At 39.5% G+C, this 23,096-nt stretch overlaps 2 protein-coding genes across 2 annotated transcripts; both read left to right on the plus strand.

Moving 5' to 3' along the window:
• The first annotated feature begins 605 nt into the window (after nt 1-605).
• si:dkey-175m17.7 (uncharacterized) lies at nt 606-14,007 on the plus strand. The gene is made up of 4 exons (XM_066646159.1): nt 606-862; nt 6,077-8,214; nt 8,865-9,170; nt 11,517-14,007. The coding sequence occupies exons 2-4, from the start codon at nt 6,093-6,095 to the stop codon at nt 11,780-11,782; spliced, it is 2,694 nt and encodes an 897-aa protein (XP_066502256.1). The 5' UTR covers nt 606-862; nt 6,077-6,092; the 3' UTR covers nt 11,783-14,007.
• A 7,288-nt stretch (nt 14,008-21,295) lies between these two features.
• On the plus strand, nt 21,296-22,906 carry si:dkey-175m17.6 (N-acetyllactosaminide beta-1,3-N-acetylglucosaminyltransferase 2). Its single transcript, XM_066646670.1, has one exon. The coding sequence runs from the start codon at nt 21,296-21,298 to the stop codon at nt 22,625-22,627; it is 1,332 nt and encodes a 443-aa protein (XP_066502767.1). The 3' UTR covers nt 22,628-22,906.
• The last annotated feature ends 190 nt before the right edge of the window (nt 22,907-23,096 follow it).

The raw sequence follows: 23,096 nt of genomic DNA on the forward strand, positions 1-23,096 counted from the left end.
TATTTCAGAATGCAGTGTGCATGCACTCTCAGAAAAAAAGGTATGGTAGAGGTACATTATGAGGGGCACTAAATGTTCAAAGAGTGTAAATGTACCTTTAGGGGTACAACAGTAGTTTTAAAGTGCAGTTTGGTTCCCCAAAGGCACATTACACTCTCTTTCCCAGATGTGAATATATATATATATATATATATATATATATATATATATATATATATATATATATATATATATATATATATAATTTTTTACACAGTTATATATAACTATACATATACTATATATAATATAAAAATGGCACAATTATGTTCCCTAAATAAAGGTACGAATATGTACCCATGAGGGTACCACCACAGTTTTTCTGACAGTTTGTAATTACACTTTTTTTATACAGATGATTGGCTTTCATACACAAACACTTTGTAGTTTTCGTTTATTGTGTCTTCCATTGGACATGGATGATGTCATGCATTTCCAAACCCCACCTTCGTCCCTACCATCCTCCTTCTCTCCCTTTTACCCTCCTCTCCTCCGCGCGCGCACGCGCTTCACAACACGGCGCACGTTCACGCGCGTCTACGGTCATACTGTGCTGCCCACATATACCCACATACGTACACTCATGCATACAATCGCGCGCTGACAAAATGGTTGATGCTGGGGGTGTTGTAGCGCACCCTGCACACGCGGATTGAGCGTCCACGAAGACAGGGAATATTTTGCATGAATCTTCATTTACAATAAGAATGATGGACGCAAGAAAACGCAGCTAGCCATGTAATCATGCAGCGGAGGGGAACGGGGGCCGGAGGAGCACGCGATTAAAAATAATGACGATACAGCGGACTTAACCGAGAGAAACGTAAGTATTTTTCCTTCATTCTTTGTTTAATCCAGCACTGCACGCCACGCACCCTTTCTGCGTTCAATAATGGCCCGACCTGATGACTGCAAAATCTTTCAGGCCTTTCTGTCCGCACGGGCTGTGCTTATTTTACAAAGCTGTGATTATTTATTCCATCTGATATTGCATATAGCAAGCATGTGTCTGGCTACACGCCTCTTTACGGGTATATTCGCATACAGTGGACGCAAGAACTGCGTGAAAGCGTGGCCTAACAGTTCATTTTGTCAATACACGGCGTGTCCAGGAGACCACACGTTTAAAATCTCACTTCTTAAATGCAGCCTTATAAACGGTCTCTTATTGGAATGACCTTTCCACCTTAAATGACTAACAGGTACATTCTGGTGCGCAAGACTTAAATGGTATTAGTGCATGTGGAGATTAAAGGTGGAGATCTAATTGGCCGGTTTCTTACTGGAAGTCCGTTGTTGACGGTCCGAATGACAGTTGGTCTCTTGTTAGGCTTTAAACCGACCTCGTATTTAACCGCCAGCTAGGAGGTAATTACAAGATAACAGCAGCATTTAAGGCAGATCACCGAATTCAAATAAGTGAACATTATCCGATGCTGACTCTCAGCCAGACATCTTCATTTTCTTGACGTAAGGACTGCACTGGTCGTTTGAACTGAAGGCGCTGAGTTAGGAGTAGTCCTGGGAACAAAGGCCCGTCTTCGCTGAGAGAGAAAGCCCTGCTTATCTCCTGCCGCTGATAGAAGGTGACGGAGGGGCTGGAGCTGTGTGAGTGTAATGATGTGTGACGATGCGCGAAATCCCTTCCTACTCCGCTTTCCACCTTATTTATTATCGCCATGCACAGTTCGCCCTGCGTGAATCAGCCTATAGCTGGATATCTCTGACGCTAGAACCCCCGGGAAATGTATAAAAGCAAGCTGCTGTGAGTTAAGGGTCCTCTGTGTAAGTCGAGAGCGAGTGTCGCTGAGGCCTGCTGCACTGACGCAGGCGGTTTGTCCGTTGATGAGTGGAGCATGTGGAAAAAAGACTCTTCGAAGTGGACATCAAGTGAAAATGGAAGTAAACATTTAGCTTTGATAAGCGAGAGCCACAGGCATTTTCAGCTGGACTGTTTTTTCTTTCTTTCTTTATCTATTTATTCACCAGTATCTAATAATGTAAGTATACAGCTCAGAAGAACTACTTTAGTATCAATACATTTTCAATGCATGGCCCTTTAATGGTTCCCCTGAGATATATTTGTGACTTTATACACTAAACAGTCACATTCTTTTATTCACTGCCATTTCCAACCTCTCTTAATGCCTTACACAAAACAGATTTTGTTGTGGTTCTGCCTTGAAGACTGATATACACAAATTACCAATGTTCTGATAAGATGCAGTGTGTTGTGCCTCATTCAAAAACCTGTCCCTGAAGAAAAACCGAGAAGCATTTAACGGTACAATCTGTAATCCATTTACTTTACTAAATCATATAATGACCAGGGTGTGTCATTAGAGATGAGGCAAATGTGCTGAGTTAAATCATTGTAATTTCTGAGTGCTGCAGCCAGTGTGTTTTTTTTTTGATGGGAGTCCGTTCTGGAGAGGAACTCTGTTTGTGTTTAGGCCTGGGATCCCACCCACTTCCCAAGCCCCAATACTGTTTCCACATTCCGGGTTGCCAGGTATGAAACACAATAGCAGACAAACAGCATGCAGCAGTGATGCTAGCAAGCAAGAGAACAGAGATTAGCATGAGACTCTACTGGACCTAAAAAGTCTTGGCATCCTTATACAATTATCCATGACCAGAGATCAAGTAAAACAAGAGTGTTTTTGGCAAAGTATTTTGAAGATTTAGACACTTAGAGCCCAGCAGGATTAAAGGTATAAAATATGTGGTTTGTGTGTTTTAAACAAAGAAATTGAGGAATAAGAGCTGTGTTTCAAAAGATTTCTTCAGCCTTGCATATTTGGCTATTTAAGCTGCAACAGAACATTCAAATAAGCAGGCAAATAATGTCAATATTATGGCACTTTTCCACTGCATGGAACCTACACAACTCTACTCGACTCGGCTCTTTTGCTTTTCCACTGGCCAAATCTGGTACCTGGCCCCTGGAACCAGGTCCCAACCGTGCCGAGTTGTTACTGATTCACGACGAGTAAACCTTATTGAGCGCTGATTGGCCAGAGAGACATGTCAATCACCATGGATTGCAGAGATAATTCATATCCAGTAAAAACTCGCCGCATGTAAAATCTCTTAAATTACAGCTGCGTTCATGTTTATTTTTATCGGACTCACAACAACAGCTCGTAACTTTACCTTGAGGTGTTTTGAAGAAGTTAAATGGGCCGATGGCAGACAAATTTCCAGCGAAAGCCGAATGTGCAAAAAAGAAAACTGATCTGAGAAAACTGGGGTACAGAGCCGTGTTCAGCCCAAAACAACTTGAATACATGATGAGTAAACAGCACCTAAATTACCTCCGTCTTTGTTGTGGTTTTCAAAGCCTGAAATTCCCATTAGAGATGGGGTTTTGCGACATCACAGACTTTATTTTAGTCAAATGATGCCCTTTTCTGTGCAAATAGGTTGATTATGGCATAGTTATTTTAGCTATGAAAATCTAGATTTCTTGAACTTGTCTTGTGCTCCTTTGAGTAAGTTCTGTTTTGCTCAACCTGGCAACCTGCTTGAGCTTCATATCTGGGAATGAAGAGGCCAGACAATTCTCTTCAGAATTTTGAATTTGGACTCCAGTCTTGCTTGTTACAGATTGCTCCTTTAATAGCTTCACCGTCAATGAGTGGAGCTAAACTGCAGAAGAGTAAATAGAAGGATGTAAGTAAAGCCCTTGATTTCCATCACAAAATCAGCTAATTCAAAACATAGTTTTCCATGTATGGACAACGTGGACTGAAACAATGTTTACCTTCTACAGCAAGCTCTTTTATTTCAAATATTGACATGTACCAAAGAAGCTCCACATAATAAAAAGCTGTTAAGAATTTAATTTTGTTTTCCCCAAAACTGAATATTTTCACTGTACAGAGAGTTTTTGTTTGTTATCTTTTTTCCAGGGCAACAATATACAGGTCAAAAACTATGGCGGGACCTTTATTTTGAAGGTTGTATTGTAATAGCAGACTCTGTTTTAGCAGAGATATGTCCACAAATGATATACCACTAATTAATTTACTTCCTCTGTGGTTTTCTATGGGACTAATGATTTTACAAATTTATGCCTTTATTTATTATCTCATGTTTTACTTTTTTGAGAACCTGTTTACTCTTTACGTGGCCTGATATGTGATAACAGTTTGTAGCAGTTGTGTTTGGACAGTAACCGATGATGATGTTGCACTTATTATGCAGAGTCGGCTGTACGCTTGCATAGCAAGTGCATGCTGCTGTGCAAGAGTGTGCTGTTCTGGCTTCAATGTAACGTAAGGAAAATTTTCACTACCCAGTTGTTTTTTTTGTGTGTCTACATGTGGTAATGCTGATAAGGTGTGTTTGTTGTGTGAGTGAAAGTGATCAGAGTGATGTTGACTTGTACCATGACAAATCTGGGTCAATGTAACCACCACCCCCTTCACCACAGGCTACAAAAGGCGAGGCTGAAAAAAGAAAGGATGAGGATACCGTCACCAGGCTCTGTGCGTGGATGTAGGCATGTGTGATTAAAAGCACAGCGTGATGACTCTGTCTTAGAGTGGAGTGTATGTGTACGTCTGAAGTGCAGTTTTTTGCATGCGTATCCCTCCCATGAGGTCTATGGCTGATTCAGCCATGTCACATTTTGAATTGCTTGTCCCAAACCTCCCATCCATCTCCCTCAATATCTCTCTGTCTGCCTCTCATCCCCCGCCCCCCCCCCCCCCCTCTCTCTCACTCACACACACACTCACACATATACATATGTATGTGTGTGTGTGGGGTTGTCGATTAAAAAAAGTAACAAATTAATTACAAATTTAAAAATAACAGAAACATTTTATAATGAATATTTAAATGAAAATAAAAGAATTAATGTAAGATCAATACAATGAAATCATATTTATATTGGTAGTATCTGTCTATTTAAAAATGTTATAGCTTTAATTACAATATCAACTGTTATTAATCAACACTGCTCACAACTTAAAATGCTAGCCTATTACTTCCTTGTAGTTTTGGGAGGGATATAAAGAAATGTGTAGTGTAATATATGCATGACAAAGGTGCTAGGGGAAACCCTGTGTTTTCTTTATTATCACATCTCAGTTTAGTTTGGGATATATTAGAATCAGAATCTCTTGATTTGCAGAGTTAACATTTCAGGCAGTGCTTTCACTTCAAACATGACAAAGCTTTAATGTACCCCAGTGCTGTTCGAACAATAAAACACATCCATATTCCACACATTTTAAAGAAATAAATAGATGGATTAAGTGAGGTAGGACAGGACAAATGCCAAGCTGTGTGTGTGTGTGAGAGAGAGATGGAGAAAAAGAGAGTAACTTAATGTAAGAGTGAGAGTTAAGTGATTTAATACATATTTTCATGAAATGTAATCTACCCTCTGAATGAAACAGACGTGACGCTGTATTTACATTCCTAAATAAAACAGCTAATACATTACTAGACTCTGTAAAATACTGAATTACTGGAAAACGTTATGACCAAAATCAATAAAACGGTTCATTAATTAAATTAATTTAAAAATTAATGTGATACATTTTGCAGATTAATTGTCATTTTTCCAGATAAAGTCAAGATGTATATAATATTAAAGTTCCTTCTCCTACAAATTAGTCTTTGGCTACACGTGGCTGTTGACTGTAATTTTGTGCTTGAACAATCGATGCCAAGAATCTAGCCTCTTCGTTTTTTAGTGAATGAGGGCTATTAAGTAATGTATTATGGGGATTGTCTTTTAACTGACAAGTCTGTGGTTTTATCCCATGTTTTCTTCTCTGTTGTTTTCTGTGTTTTATTAACAGGAAGATTGTGGATGACCAACAGAAACTATGATTAGCTTCTGTGCATTACTCATCACAGTTGTTTGTATAGATGTGCTTGTTGTGACTAATACTACATTTTCTGTCTAAATGTATCATATATGTACAGAGTATATATATTTCTCAAATACATTAATGAACAAGTATCATTAATTTAACACAACCATTGTTTTTTGTTTATCTGTTTTATAAATATACAGCTCTGCTTAGCCCCAGATGCCTCCTCTCCCTCTTGACGAGCGCATAGTGGTTATTCAGCGGCCTAAGAGCTTGGCCTTGCGCGTGTCCTCCCCACCAACCACCTCCCAGTCTTCCTCACAACGTCTTACTACCCGCAACGAGCCCCCACCCCGCCCACCACAACCCCAACCTCCTCCACCCCGTCCCTATCCACCCTCCAACTCTCTGTCCCTGGAATGCAGGCACCGGCATATATCCCGTGTGCAGAGAGCCAAGGGCGAGAGAGGTGGCACCACAGAGGACAGCACCCGGATCCCTAGTCATTGTCACAGCAATGGGACTGTGACTCTGGGTCCCAGACCTCACAAGCACACACATACCATTGACATTAAACTATCTGTGGACAAAGGAGGGACACAAGCAGACAAAGGACACAGTAGCAGCTTGACTCAAGGGGGGAGCATCAGAGAGAGTAGAAGCAAGAGGGTCTCTCTGCATGTGGATTCAGGGCAAGGTGACAGGAAACCCAGAGGAAAGTCTTCCGAGCCAGCTGAGAGGCACCAGAACAAGACCCAGCACAGTAGCCACTATCAGAATCAGCTAGCGGTGTCACCAGGTGGGGTCCTGGAATTTGTTCCAGCCCAAAGACAGCAATCAAAACCTAGGCGATCAAGAGAGGAAACCTTGACATCAAAGTCTCATTCTGCAACTGCCAACTACAGGGACGTGCCTTCTGTCGGTAACAAAGAGAACTCCAAGCTGGGACCTGTCCAACAGCCCTCCAACCCCCACAGTCTACCCCGTCACCATAGCTCTGCCCCATCACCTCATGCTTCCATCCTAAACACCCACTACCCACCTGCCCCATCCTCTGTCCCTTTTCGGGCAACTCCATCCTTCCAGCACATAAGTCAAACCCGTCCCTCCCGTACCAGAGAGCAACGCCCCCAGATACTCCACGGCTTGCCCCTCTCTCCCACCTCGTCTCGAGGGGGCTTCCCTAGCCCAGACCACACATGTACGATTGACTTTTCTCGTCCATTCAACTGTGGATGTTGGAAAATTGTACGTTGTAGGGGAGGGAAAGGTCACACAGCAGGCTGTCAAGGTGCTTCTGGAAGTCCAGCCTCGTCATTTTCCCAAGCCCAAGGAGCTCATTTAAATAAGAGAGGTGACGGCAACATGGGACTGAAGACATTAGGAGGATGTCTGTCCACAGCCTCCACCACAAATACTTCATCATCCAACAGCACAGTCTCAGACTGTCGCACAGAGCTTCTAAGACCCTTGGGTTGTGCATCCTGCTCTGGGGAAGGTAGAGGTTATGAGAGTCCTGCTGCATTCCGTAAGAAATTGGTTGGTGGTTGTCTACCATGTGCCCCTCTCTCCTCGTCTGCCCCCTTACGTGCGCTTCAGAGTTGTGTCAGTGGCTGCAACCCCAAAGCAAGTCAGACCGGTAGCTCCACCTGCAGCTACTGCAGCAGTGATCCCATAGTTGTGACATTTAATCCTCACAGAGCAAAGCCTCCGAACATGGGCCACAGTATTGGGGCACAAACCATGGGAGGGTACCAACCTGATGATGATGATTACAGTGTGCGTACGATTTGGCCTGAGGAGCTTGCGAAGAAGATGAGTCGCTCTAAAACCCAACCTAACCACCACAGTGCAGCGATGGGAATGGGAACAGGAATGGCTTATGGGGGGCATGACCAGAATGGCAGCAACGGAACTAGTCCTGTTATTTTGGATTGTCGCAACCTTCTAGATTTCACCCGTTCCCAACTGACTGACCATGCCGGACGCAGGAGGCTTCAGCAAGGCAAGATGGCAGTTTTGGACTTCATGGGTTCAGGCAGCAGCAGAGATCAAGGCCATGACTCTCTAAAGAGGCTCTGGAACAAGGGTGCAGATGCAAGAATGGGAGATGAAGATGGCCTAGATGATGATATTCTTCCACGTTCCCCTTCCCCTCGCTCTCCCCCTTCTGAGTCTCCCCCCTCCTTTTCTCCTCCACCTTCAGCTCCTGGCACCCTCATTAAACCCAAACCCAGAGGTAGAGAAAGGGAAGGTGGACACTCCTTACCTTCTGCTCAGTCACTTCACTTGGTCCTCAACTCACTCAACAGAGAGCAAGAAGAGGAGGAAAATGGAAGAGGTAAGGACAAGGAAAATTTGTGTTCAAGATCTGACAAATACAGTGTTGTGCTCTTGGCAATGTGTGTTGTATAGGTAGATAAACAGCTATTTTCAATTCATAAAGTGCCCATTCTTTTCAAAATTAAGTTCTTATAGTTCCTTCAACACCACCCTAATATGCTCAGTCATTAGGCTTTCATGGCTTTTGTGTTTGTTGCCCATGTATAGTATTCTAGTGTATTTAGCATAATCAAATTATGGCTGTCTATAAAGTGCAAGTTTCCGTCTTGCCCTCTCACCTTTAATTTCTTGCTATAATCTTGGAGTCATATGTGTAATTAGCCCATAACTAATGGGCAATTTATATATCCAAAGACATCTTAATGCAATGTTTGTACAATTAATTTTTTTATGACCACATGTTTATAGTCTAATGCCTTGTAATGCTTCCATGTAATTGCAATTATATAAACATGAAGTCATATTCAGAACAAATGCCATTGCAAAATTTGTTCCCCATTCAATAGATACGTATATTTGCAGTTGTTTTATCTCTTTAACATTACCCTCAACCCAACACTTGCCTAATTACTAGCTCCAATACACAAGAGGTGCATTTATTTCTCACAGTGGACAACTTAATGAAAAGTTCTTGTTTTTCTCCGCCAGTGCACCTCTCCCTCCCACTTTCCTCCTCCCTCCCTGCATCTCTGTCAGATGAAAGTGTGATGACCCCCGATGTGGAGAATGCAGTGGTTAGCCCCATTCTACCTTTCCTCTTCCTGGGAAACGAGAGGGATGCACAGGACCTGGACTTGCTGCTTCGACTAAACATTGGCTATGTGGTCAACGTTACTACCCACCTGCCTCTCTACCATGTGGATACAGGTCTGGTGCGCTACAAGAGGCTCCCTGCCACTGACAACAGCAAGCAGAACCTCCGCCAGTATTTCGAGGAAGTCTTTGAGTTTATAGGTGAGGAGATTTTTTTTTTGTTAAAAGTGAGACATTTTTATGGTCTATCTTTTGTTTTTTTGTTTGTTCTTCTGTGGCTCAGTGCATCTTTTATGCATCTATTTTCTGATGCACGCGCACAAAGAGGATTTTTTTTCCTGACAGGGTGATGGGTGCAAGTGTATTTCTTCTGTGACTCTTCCTGTTCTTTTTAAATAAGATATGACATTCAAAGAGCTATAAATAAAACAGAAAATAGATTTCATAAATAGCACATTAATCCACAAACATTCAGTATGGGGGGATAAGGCAATTTAACATTTTTTTAATGTTATAAATAATATGTACTTCAACAAAATTTCTTTTGCAGACTACCTGCATAGCTCTGCTGCAAATTAACATTGATTGTTGTCTCCATTGCATATAATTTGTAATAATAATATGTGGTATTTATAAAGCACTTTTAAATGACAAAGCTATGCTGATTACACTAGGAATGAACATGAAGGAAGAGACAGGAAGAAGAGACAAAAAAAATAGACAAATCAAACCAATAAAAGGAACATGGAACAAAATAACACAAGTACAAAAACAGGAGTAAATGGTGGGTTTGAATATTGATGGAGAGTCTGACTGTTGGATTTGTGGTGAGGGAGAGTTCCAGAGCATGTCTGGTGAAGGCTTGGTCACAATGGCAAGTAGTCCAGCTGAAGAAGATCTGAAAGTGTGCTTATGTGTGTAAAGTAGAAGAAAGTTAAACAGAGAGGAAGGCGCTAGATTTTTAAGATCTTGTAAATGAGTATTTTTCACCGTATATGGTATTTAATCAGAAATATTTAATTACTGGAACTCCTTCCTTGCTGGCATTAGCTCCTCATTATTCCATAATTCCAGCAAGAAAAGGGTTGCAGTAATAAAGACGGCTGGAGATGAATGCATGAATAAGAATTTCCGCGGCGGACGGGGAAAGAGTTTGTTGGATTTTCACATGATTTCATAGGTGAAAGTTGTGATTTTTACCATGTAAAAATAAACGTAAGATTAAAGTTTGAGAAAGTAGTCATAAATGACATCCAGGTTGCATACCACAGGTGAGGGAGACAGAATGCCATCTGCATATCAGTGAAAATTAAGATTAAAACCTTGTATGATCTGGCTAAATTTAAGTATGTAAATAAATAAATAATAATAATAATGGTCCAAGCTTTGAACCTGGAGGGACCTCTTGTGTAATGGTGGAAATCTGTGAACAGTTCAGCCAATTGCAAACATATGCCATATGTAACAGTTGCAAAAAGTTAAATCAGTGTAGACTCATTCAGTATGATTCCACTCTTTTTGAACCAGATGAGTTTTGGTATTAAAATTTAAGACAATATATCATCGCTGTCCAATTAAAACACGTATCTCTAAAAAGCTAACTTTTCAGGAACAGGAAAACACTGTATTTCTCTGATGGTAACTGTAAATAATAAAGCACAGATAATGGGATTTATACCCATTACAGCTCAGAAATGTAAAAAATCTTTATTGGAATGTAAAATGGACTTGCGTGTATTGCAGACAGTAAATATTGGCAAACGCGTATTTCTTTTAGTGAATTCCAACGAGTCACGTCCACCTCCTTGTAACCACAGCCTGCAGTGCATTCTCCTAAAACACTGCATGTTTTAGCAAAAGCAGAGTCTATCAATATACTTCATCATATTCAGCATAGTTAAAACTTATTGTGATTACTTATAGCCAAGTTCGTCTAATATTTCACGTGAGTAAACGTAACAGTCGTTAATTTTAGCACGAACACTCAAACAATACTGGGAGAACAGGGAGGAGGGGAGATACGTGGTTTTGTTGAACAGGTCTAGCAGCCAATGGAGATACTTGTTAAAGAAACTTTGTGACTTTTCATTGGTCATTTTGATATTTGCTGCTATGATCAGATAGAGATTAATGCCCATATTTAACACATGTAAAATACCGCTAAAAAAGGAGATACGTGTTTTAATAGGACAGCGACGATATGCAAAAAAAAAAAAATAATAAGATTATATATTGCAGTTATTGTCTGCAAAAAAAGCTAAGAAAAGTTTTAAAAAGTGTATATTATACATTTCAAATATATTTCAGTGATATTTCTATTGTTTTGTTTGTCTAGTATTCTTTTAAATTTACTTATGCAAATATATATTTTTAATATATATAAATTAATATAAATACTTAGTCACTATAGAGTGTATACCATATGCTGTGAATGTAATACATACTCTACTAACCACCCTTCTTAGGTTTGTGTGCCCTGTTCCCTATACGAGGAGCATAACTGTTGACATATGCCATAATTTTATTGTTTTGCCTATTGTTTTTCAGAGGAGGCTCATCAGAGTGGGCGGGGTGTGCTGGTTCACTGCCAAGCAGGTGTGTCCCGCTCAGCGACAATCGTCATCGCTTACCTGATGAAGCATACACTTATGACCATGACCGATGCCTACAAGTATGTGCGGAGTCGACGGCCAGTGGTGTCCCCAAACCTCAACTTCATGGGGCAGCTCCTGGAGTTCGAGAGAGATCTCAACTCTGGGGTTACCCCAAGAATCCTGATCCCCAAATTGAGTGGCCTAGAGACACAAGTCTGAGAGAGCCTGAAAGAGAAGAAGGAGAGGAGGTGGGAGAAGGAAGAGAGGGCTGCTCAGTTGCTAGCAAAAATAGATTTACATCAAAGTGTTTATGTGGGTTGTCTGTAGTGATGAGATGTTCAAAAATAGATCAGATAAAAAAGCAATCTAGGGAGGATGCAACAGAGGTGACAGGAGAAGGGAGAGGATATTGTTCAAATTTAAAATGGAGTACCTCCACTCTTTGAGTATTTTGGTCACATAATAATAGTGCTTTAAAAGAAGTAGGCAAACGTGTGTTTGTATAACTAACCTCACAGTGATACTCTGTTCATAAATATGTGCCAAGTTTTATAATGCTACAAGTATTACATACCAATGCATTACTACTCTGTTATTATAAAAATTATTATTGATAGAATCTCAATGGAATGGGGCTGAGCTTAGATGCAGCATAAGAGCAAACGACCTGGCCGTCAAGCACAGAAAAAGACACAATGACGTGGCAAGTCTTTCAGAACTGTGGATTTAAAAAATATACCATGTTGAGACCCAAAAACTGTAGCATATTTCTCACACCTTCTCCACTGTGCAAAGAACTTTTCTAGACCGATCTATTCAATAGGGAGTTCCAACGCACTTTATTTTTTTTTTATCCCAGTGGTCATGATTATCTAATGGTTGGCTGCTGAAAAAAATATTGAGAAAGTTCAACATAGACATCAAGTTTTATTTTGAGTTTTATTTATTTATTTAATTTTATTACAGTTTTTGTTATTGATCCACAATTTTACATTTTTTTATCTTTATTCCTTGTGTGGGAGATGTGCAATAGAAGTGCATAATGATGGTAACTAAAGCTAGGCCAGCGGACTTTGTTTCATGACTGGACATTTAAGCTGGAACTTTAGCTTTTATTATCTGCAAAATCATCTCCAAAGATGTTAAAGTATGAAGAGCAAAAAAGGTGATTTGCCATTGTTTTATAATATTTCACAAAGAGGAAGGCAGTGGTAATTGTCTCTCAAGCATGGTGAACAGAAGAACAATGGTGGATCCTGTGGGCTTTAGTTTTCTTGCTTAATTTGTGGACTTTTTGTCAAAGCATTTGAAAAGCTTTGCTGACCTGACAGCAAGAGTACAGATTTTTATTTTATAAGCACCTTTTATGTTTTGTTTTTTTATTTTTCATTTATTGGTTATTATATTTCTAATGGAACAGTATACTGTTAGCACCAAATGAAGGAAATGATCATGAGATCTCACCAACTTTCTTATTACTCTGCCCATAGTACCACTTTGAAAGATTTTCTTCAGTTTCATTACATTTTAAATAATTCCATGGGATCATAAGTGTAGGTTTCTATCATTCCAACAAATCAAGTTTTAAGTTAATAATGGATGCTGCACATCCCCGTGTGTATCTATGACTGTCTGGATTTGAACTGTGTTGTTTGAGGTAAAAACGTGATTTTACTCACACTGTAAAAAAAATGTAAAGTTAGGTGGTTTACAGCCTCCTACATAGTTTCTCACATTTAAGTTTAGTCAAAAGTTACTGCACCGTTGTGATAGAAATGTGTCTGAACAGTCAGGCTTACTAAGAAAAAATGGTTGTTTTCTTATAAGCTGAAATCACTTACATTTTTTGTTGGATTTTTATTCCGTTTTTCCTCCCACTGCCAATTCTCACTCACACATGTGAAAACCCCTATTACACAGAAACCCCTTTCATGCTCAGTGTGAGGGACTCTCCCATTTATTTGAGATTTTATCTCAAGGCTTCATGTCATGGGTAAATGTTTTTCGTCCCTTCATTACAAAATAGTCATTGCCAATTCCCATCACAAGCTAGGTTTCCCCTAATCAAATGATGCTATTATGTAGGAAGGGTGAAGGCTAACATCCGATTCTGTAAGACATGTGAATCCAGCCACAGCTTCATCCATGAACTACTGTCATCTTGCTTGGGGGAGAACATAGCCCAAGGCCTAACCTTGATGTAAATTTGCAATCTGCTGATGATAGTGCCAAAGCATAGAAATGTTTGTCACTTGGGGGTCCTTCAGAGGCACTATTTAAAACTAGCATTCTCTATTCTGAGTTAATTCAAAAGATTGAAAGGGGACAAATTATACCCCTTTAACACAGTTTCCTGGGGTCTTAATTTCATGCTTTGGTCAAAATACCTAACTCAAAATACCTCATTCAAACATGTTCAGAATGGCCAGCAGAGGCAACCGTATTTATGCTTATTTTCACATTTTGGAAGATGTTAACCTATTTTTTTTTTTTTTTTTTTTTTTTTTTTTTTTTTATTGTTTACAGTGCATTGAATCTTTCAGTGTTTATCAAGTTTAGCAAGAACACTAGCCTCCTTCATTAAAATTCAAAATATATTGTATATAACAAATAAGCAAGTTTTAATATACTTTATGCTTAGTCTAAACTCATAGGTGAGTAGCATGTTTAATAATTAGAGACATAATGGCTAATTTGTTTCTGTTGCCACTCATTTTCATGGCGGCCTTTTTGCATAAACCAGATGTATAAAGCTCTCAGGACAGAAGGCAAATCACATGCTTTTAACGACCAACTGTGGAAAACATCCACCATTTTCTCTCTTCCTCAGTTCTCTTCCCATCTGGTCCATAGTTCACATTTTCTCCTCTTAGTTCCTTAATTATTACGAGTACTCGGGCTCTTTTTTCTGGCACTATGCACCATTCTGCATTTTCTTTCTTCTTTTTTTACTATGTGGAAGTATAATCTGTGAAACAGACCAGGATTTGTTCAGTTCACTGTGATAAGCTTTCTTCTCCTTCCTGCATATAGTCAAGTTCTTAGCCTTAGTCCTTGAAGTATCCTCTCATTAGTCTTGATTCGTGCAGGAGGTTCGTCTGCTTTCTCTGAGCTCTTATCTGTCTCACTGAAGCAGGGGGCTTTCACCCACCTCTCTACTAATCTGCTCTCCCCAGAACAAAGGTTCCACTTTGCATTTCAGTGCAAATGAGACATGCTTGTCTGCTGAGCTATTAAATATATTAGTAAAAAATATACCAATACACACAAAAAAATTCTGTACTTGGCTCGGATGTACATCTTTAGGAAAGTCTTAAACCTGTGATGACTTTCAGCCTGAACTTTGTAAAGGTTCTAAATCTTGAACAACTCATTTCCACAATGGATTCTTCAAAAACGCCTTTTTTCTAAAGAGTGTAGAAGTGTTTTACATGGAGGCATAAAGCATAGAAGGAGAACTGCCATCCCATTCGAATGGATATCGAACTCTGGTATACAATATTATTTTCTATTATTTCAAAACATTTAAAGGTTCTAGAAATGTTTTGATTGAAGGTTAGAGAAAGTTTAAGTTAAAGGTTTAAAGAACCATTCAATCTTGCAATGATTCCTATGCCAATTTAAATGTACCCCCTCAGATCTTTAAACTATGTGCAGGCTACTGAGTGTTGTTGAGTTGTTTAAGAGGGCTCAGAGCAACCAGACCAAACTCTGGGATCTTTCTCCAGAAAAAGATGCTGCTGATGAATTTCAATATTATGGACAACACAATAAGCATTTAAACTTGAATATTTGTACTCGCTGTAGTGGTCCCAAGGCTGTTGGTTCCAAGTATTGACATTATTTCTTAACAAATAAGGTGATCTGTATACCTTTGGAACATTGTGCTTTTTTATTTATTTATTTTTTTTCTTAATTGAAAACTGCCAGTTGCTCCTCCCTGCTTGGGTATATACATACAGTCTTTGTTTTAGGAGTGAAAATGAAAATCCAAAAATGCCTTTGGATATAGAAACTGTCTTCCAAGTCTGTGTAGCACCTAATAGTAGAGAGGAAATTCACATTGTGATTTCTTGGAGCTCTTGACATTGTTTGAATTTGTTTGTGCAGTATAATGTGGGTGTGTGTTTATATGTCAGGGAGATAGATAGAGAGAGAAATGGAAGGAAGGTGAATTGAGGATGAATCTTTCCTACCATTTCTTCTTAAAATCCCAACCTCAGGCCTTGAGTATTCATCATTCACAAAAAAAAACTCACCATAAGCCTGCCACAATGAAACAATGCCTTCTTTCCCACAGGTTTGCTCTTCCAGTCATTAAAAATGATTACATCTCTATTAAGTCAATCATGCCTTCCATTGCAGACAAGAGAAGCGGGAAATGTGGTAGTAAGGGACTTCTGACATCACCTCTGTCTCTAAAATGAATGATACATCTTATTCTTGAGAGATGTATGAGCACTAAATCCATTTTGGAAAGGTTTGTCTTGTTTGATCTCTTAAGCTATGTGTTTCTTTGCACATAATACAGAACATCTAAATGTAAATTGGTGTGTATAATTTGCTCAGACATGTATATCTGTGTCTGTTTCAGTGACTTTATATTTATTCATGTACGTTATGCCTGTTTTTTTAAGATTACAATCTTAAGTTCTTGTGCCAAAATGTAGAGTGACTTTTTATGAACTCATGATGATCACAACCTTAGTCTGTGGAAGATAAAGAAGTGCCCTGGAGGATAACGTGACGAGTGCTGTCCCATTATCAGTGTCTTACCCTTCCTCCCTTGCTTCGCTGGGTGATATGAAGTTATTCCAGCTCTAATCCCCGCGCCGGTGTTGTATTGCATTGCTGTATCTTTATACTTTATGTGCTGATTTTTCCACTCAACTGCTGAATAATGATTCTCATGAGATGGCGTTATATTTTCATATGTTGACAATGTATTTGTCTGATCATTGCAATTTTATCAGTAACTCTTTTGATAGAGATATTATAGATGTGTAAGGTCACTGTCATTTACAGATGACTGGAATAATGTTGGAATGCATGTTGTAATTTATTATGTCAACCCTCCCATCTCCCCCCATAAAACTGGCGTTTCAGTGTCCATGCTGCAGAGTCTTGGGTACAATTAGACTTATGTTCTCATGTTCATTTTGTCCTCCACTATTAAAAATAAAGGTTCCTTAATGGATCTATGCTTGGACATGAAGTTATAGAAAAAAAAATAGTAAAAAGTATTAAAACATATGTACATTTTTTTTTTTTTTTGAAGCGTCATCTATTGCAAAGTTCCATAGGGAACCAAAAGTTGGTCTTCTATGGTATCACTCCACAAGAGCAATTCTGGCACCTTTATTTTTATGAGTCTCATAGGCTTTATCATTGTGAATTGATAGGAGGGCTTTTGTTGCTTTTTATTTATTTATTTTTAAACTAAAACCTACTGTGATTGAGTGACTGTGATATTGATCTAAAGCAACAATGCTAAACGGTTTTAGAAACTGAATATGAGCAGAAATGTCTATGAGAATGATTTACCTCTTTAAGAAAGAGTGGTTACTGCCCACTTGGCTGGCTGTATTTACCACAGAACTGTCCACCATTATGAGATTTCTGGAAAACTGAAATGATTTGTTGAAATACATTTTTTTTACATCAAATCACCAATACACTGTGTCTGAGCTTCTTTTGCAAAATGAAGGTAGTTGTCATCAGCACAATTATTACACAGGAAAACTAACCTTGCATCACTTTAATAGCACTGTATCAGAGGAAACAATAAAATAAACCCACAACCAACAGCCAGCTCAAAATCAAAGTGTGATAAGGGGAGCATCAGTTTGGAAATTATTGGGCTCTTGTGTTATAGTCAATGAGCTTTGTTAGATTGCCATTGACAATTCAGCATTTTAGCTTGTAGTTACATAAGTGTTGGCTGTTGTGCTGTGTGATTGCTGTGTGCTGTGATTTAATGCCCTGAGGGGCTTAAATCAATAGGATGCTGAGCTATGACTTCACACACACAGAGCACATAGTGTAACACAATCAAACTCAAGTCCAGGGTCTTCATTAGTCCAAAACCCCAGCCAAGCTGCTGCTGCCCTCACTACAATCCAATCATCTCACTGTCAAGAGAGAAGCTGACCAGAGTGGAGGGAGTGCTTGTTCTGGACACACAGGCCCAGACCTATTCTGCTTTAAAGTTAGACTGATAGAACAATGCCAAAATGCTTGTGTGCCTGAGAGGGATGTAAAAAACTAGGGCAAGAGGTTTTAGAATTCATGAGTGTGTGTGTGGAGACAAAAACATAGTAAGAGGGCACCAGTAGTGAATGTTAGAGCAGTAGATGTAGGATTAAATAATAAGATCTCGAAGAACAGTAATTTTGCTTTCACAAACCAAATTAATTAGATGTAGATGAATAGTTTCCCTTGCGCATGCAGCCACATCCCAAAGTCTAATTTGACAAACAGACTATTGTCATTTTCTAATGGATGATACTGGAACTTGGTGATAAGTTTGGCATTTTAATAATTGGATAATTAATATTGTCTGAACATAGTACCCAGAATGTGTATATTTTTCATAAGAAATACTGTTCTCAACACAGTCCAAACTACTTGCTAACATCTGGTAAAATGATCAACGGAAAGGCAGGCTGTGATATCGGAACAGAAAGTTTCTGATGCTCTGGCCACTGCAGGATAAGAAATATCCCAATATCTTTTGAGCATTCACTGCTATTTATTTTCATATGTAATGGGAAATACTGTTAACTCACCTATTTTTGGTTTAAACTAAGACATATAGGGTCCTTTGCCTAACAATATAGTATAGCATTTAGTATAAACGAGTAGTTTCAAAGGCTAGCTATTTACTATTCGCTTTACATCGAGGAACACACAAGGCCTGAAGGGCGGTTTATACCTGAATGTACCTCAGGGAGGCGGGTCACGTGAGTCACGACATCCTCATCGCGCCGCTGAACCAGAGGAGATGCAGTGGAGCTCGAGTTTTTTATTTTTTTTTTTAACAGCGACGTTTAACTCCTCACTACCAGCGCTACACATCTCATTCAAGGTCTCATACTTTCTAGTGCTAATAACAACAGGAATTTAGCCTCCGCCGTGTACTCTGATAGAAGGTTGGAGTTCAGCATGAGAAGATATACGCATCTAAGGTTTTTTGGAAGACAGGAACCAGAGAACCTGCAAAAGACAATTCCTGATAAGTGACAGTTCCTCCATGAAAGGATAACGGAGACTGGAGCTGATTATTAGGAGGTAATGTGATCAAAGTTAACTCTAGTTCTTTGTGGTCAAGTGTCACTTTGTGTGTGTGTGTGTGTGTGTGTGTGTGTGTGTGTGTCCCGAAATAATGAATCCAGGAGGTACATTAAAACAATAAATAAATAAATAATGGTGTATATTACAATTTTTTTTTTTTACATCATTTGAACACAGTAGCGGTGTTTCACACTGTGTGAAAATGTCATGGTGAATTGACCAATAGAAATGCTCCATTATTACTTGGAATAAAATCTTTTTATATTGACTTCCTTTGAAAATTAGGGAATTAAGAAATTTTTTCCTTCTCTTATAAAATTACTATTTTGGAGACACATTATTTATTTATTTATCATTCGCTTATTTATTTATTTAGTACAGCAACGATATATGAAGTCTATAAACTGATTGTATATAAAATACTTCATAATAAACATGCATCCTTTATATCTTTGCACGTTCCAAAGGTAAGCACATAAGGTGTTGCCATTTTGCTGTGTAAATGTGCTCTTGAGGTACATGACGTAAATATCCTGGGCAACATGATGCTGTTGACCATGCCAAGACAGGCAGAGATAATGAGCCGCCTAGAGCCACACCATGGAGACAGAATCCCCTCGGGAATTTCTCTTAATGGTTCTCACTCCACTAGGGCCAGGTATTCAAGACTTAAGTACACCAGCTTTGGCAAAACAGATATCTCTATGTTCATACAGCTTTGAAAATTAGGGATAAGATCAAAACTTGTGTATTTATAATACTGTGCACTCTTTATTTATGGCTTTCCTGTCAAAACAGGTTGTAAATACAAGTGGTTAATTTTCACTGCCAGAAAAAAGTAAAAAACCTTAATATTCTGTAACTGCTTTTATGCTGATTAGGGTCACAGCAGGTCCAGAGCCTACCTGGTATCACTGGGCTCAAGGCAGGAACAAACAGGAACCGGGCACCTGTTTATCAAACACTTACTTATACACTCATACCTACACTATAAGAAAAACTGTCACTGTGGTGGTTACCCTCAAGGAACATTATTGTCCATTATTCTATAATGATTTTAGATTTTAAAATTGTGTGGACTCCATTTCATCTCCAGGACTTATGTCCTTTTATTTCAGTTATATAATAAAAGATTAAACATATTCGCCTCCCCTGCTGGAGAAGAAAGTCATCACTGTCCAGTTAAAAACATGTATCTCCATTTCTGTGGGTTTTTAGTTTACTACATCATTAAAATATAGCAGCTGTCCTTCACATTGTGAACCAATAGAAATATCCAAAAATTACTTTGAATAAAATATTTTCTATTATTCTATTATCTATTATTTTCTATTATTTTCTATTATAATATCTATTGAATGTTAAGAAGGTTTTTCCCTTCTCCTGTAAATTTGGGAGATATTTTTGGGAGACACGTTTTTAATTGGAGTACACTGTACCATTAAAAGTTTGTATCTTTAGTGATAAATAATGTTCCTCCACCATACCTTTTTTTTCTGAGAGTGTATAGACATTCATTCATTATCTGTAACCACTTATCCAGTTCAGGGTCGCGGTGGGTCCAGAGCCTACCTGGAATCATTGGGCGCAAGGTGGGAATACACCCTGGAGGGGGCGCCAGTCCTTCACAGGGCAACACAGACACACAAGGACACTTTTGAGTTGCCAACGTGTGTTTTTGGACTGTGGGAGAAAACGGAGCACCCGGAGGAAACCCACGCGGACACGGGGAGAATCACAGGCAGTCAGCCGGAGCGGGAATCGAACCCACAACCTCCAGGTCCCTGGAGCTGTGTGACTGCGACACTACCTGCTGTGCCACCGTGCTGCCAGTGTATAGACACTCTTTTGAATAACCAATCCACATGGGTTTTAGCCTCTCTGAGGAAAACCTGGAATAAAACCACACAGACACAGGCAAGATGCACCAAACTCCTCACAGACAATGACCCAGGGTAGGGTTTGGACCCACAAACAAAAAACATATTTACCAAATGACACAGAAGCCTAAGTAACACCTATATAGTAATGTAGAAAATTATATAAACACTGTGCTTTTATTACAGCTTCCATTTTTTCGGAAGTCTTGCTTTTTGTGTTTTTTTTTTTTTTTTTTTCTTTTTTTTAAACGACATTCTACCCTACCTCCAAATTCAGACTTAGGTTTGGTTGCTTTTGTTTAATTCATTCTATGATGTTCAGGTCTAGGCTTCACAGTGATGTACTGAAAGAAACACCTATACATGTTTTTCAAGTATGTGCCATCCCTCCCACCCAGACAGTTAAGGCAATGAAGGATGACGGAGGAGATCTCTAGAGATCTAACTGGTGTTATTTAGATCTTCACCTTACTTACGCAATTGAATGCAAAGACATTTTATGAATATGTCTAACCACCATAATAATACTCATTATCACAATTTTCTCTTCTCTCAGTCGATGGCACGATGCAGGTGCAGTGGAAGGGCCCTGTGCCTGTGTCTTCTTCCATTTGTGATGATGAGTCATCTCTTGGTGTACATCATGGTGTCCATATTTGTAGCCATCTCCTACCGTCCAGAACCCCAAATTCCTCTTCACTTCGTAGCCTCTGGAGCTTCATCAAACTCTGGAGATCTAGCCCCTCATCCACTTACCAATTTCTGGAATCTGCACTTGGTGGAGGGGGCTTTGTGGAACCGCTTCCAGCATCTCCAGGATCGACAACATAACCCAATATTAAGAAGTAACCACACAGAGCTTATGGGTCCGAACACTGACCCTAATTACATGCACAAGACTGATGGTTTTCCTTCATGTCATCCTGACCATCTGTGGGCATCCCAACTGCCTGACTTTAACACTATGTCTGAACAGATGCAGGATTTTGTCTTGTCAATGCACTGCAGACACTACAGCCTCATGATAGACCAGCCTGACCTGTGTTCTGATCAAGATGATGAAAAAGAGGCACCATTGCTACTTATGGCAATCAAGTCCCAGGTGGGGCAATTTGAGAACAGGCAGGCCATCAGGGAAACATGGGGGAGGAGTGGCTGGGTAACAGAGGACACAGGAGGGAATAGGTGGCGGGTACGCACTGTCTTCTTACTTGGAAGGCAAGATGCAACAACAGGCCCCCATGCAGACCTAGCAGCACTCCTAAAGCTGGAGAGCAGCCATCATAAAGACATCCTTCAGTGGGACTTCAGAGACACTTTCTTCAACCTCACACTGAAGGACTTGCTCTTCTGGGACTGGCTGTCCATACACTGCTCGCATGCCCACTTCATTTTCAAAGGAGATGATGATGTTTTTGTCAGGACAGGAGCTCTCCTGGACTACTTGAAGGAACACATCTTTCCTTCTCAAGACGGAAGTAACAGGACCAAAGGAAAAGAGGATTTTCTTGTAGGGGATGTGATTACCAATGCTTGGCCCAGTATCCAGGTCAACACAAAATATTACATACCTGAAAGTTTCTACAAAGGTGTGTACCCAACTTACGCAGGCGGAGGAGGAGTGGTGTACTCCGGTGCCCTGGCCTCACGGCTCAGAATTGTCTCTCGATGGGTCAGTTTGTTCCCCATTGATGATGTGTACTTGGGCATGTGCCTTCATAGACTAGGCATATCCCCTATTCATCACCAAGGGTTTTTGACATTTGACCTACCAGAGGCAGATAGGGAGAAGCCATGTGCTTACCGTAGAGTACTTCTGGTGCATAAGCGGAGCCCCAAAGAGATGCTGAGATTATGGAGGACTCTAAATGCTCCACTGCCTGAGTGTTAAGGCAGGCCTATGAAAAAAAGATTGCCTTTTTGACTACATAGACCTGGTTTGTTTAATGGCCAAAGGCACTGCCTTGTTAACGACAACACAGATTTGAATATTTGCCATCAGGTATTTTCATGTTAATGGAGCAAGGTTTATTTGCATTATTCTATTAATTCATCTTGCCGTCTGCTGGAACTATAGGCTCATGCTACTGAAATGATTATGCAATATAATCCTTTCATTAAATTAATGTGTTTAGAATTATCATTATGTAGTTTAATTTCAACCATTTGTTTTGGAGATGCTTATTAAGTCCTTGTTGTGTATATGTTGAAAATTCATGTATTAGTATAAACATTTAGGTGTTAAGGAACAGCATATTCCTTAAAAAAACAAACAAAAAAAACTCATACTCATTAAAGATTATTCTCCATTTTATTGATAAGGCCAAATGAAGCATCCTAAGCCTCCAGTTTATTTTCTT

Source organism: Hoplias malabaricus, chromosome 15 (genome assembly GCF_029633855.1).
Source record: "Hoplias malabaricus isolate fHopMal1 chromosome 15, fHopMal1.hap1, whole genome shotgun sequence".
Lineage (NCBI taxonomy): Eukaryota > Metazoa > Chordata > Actinopteri > Characiformes > Erythrinidae > Hoplias > Hoplias malabaricus.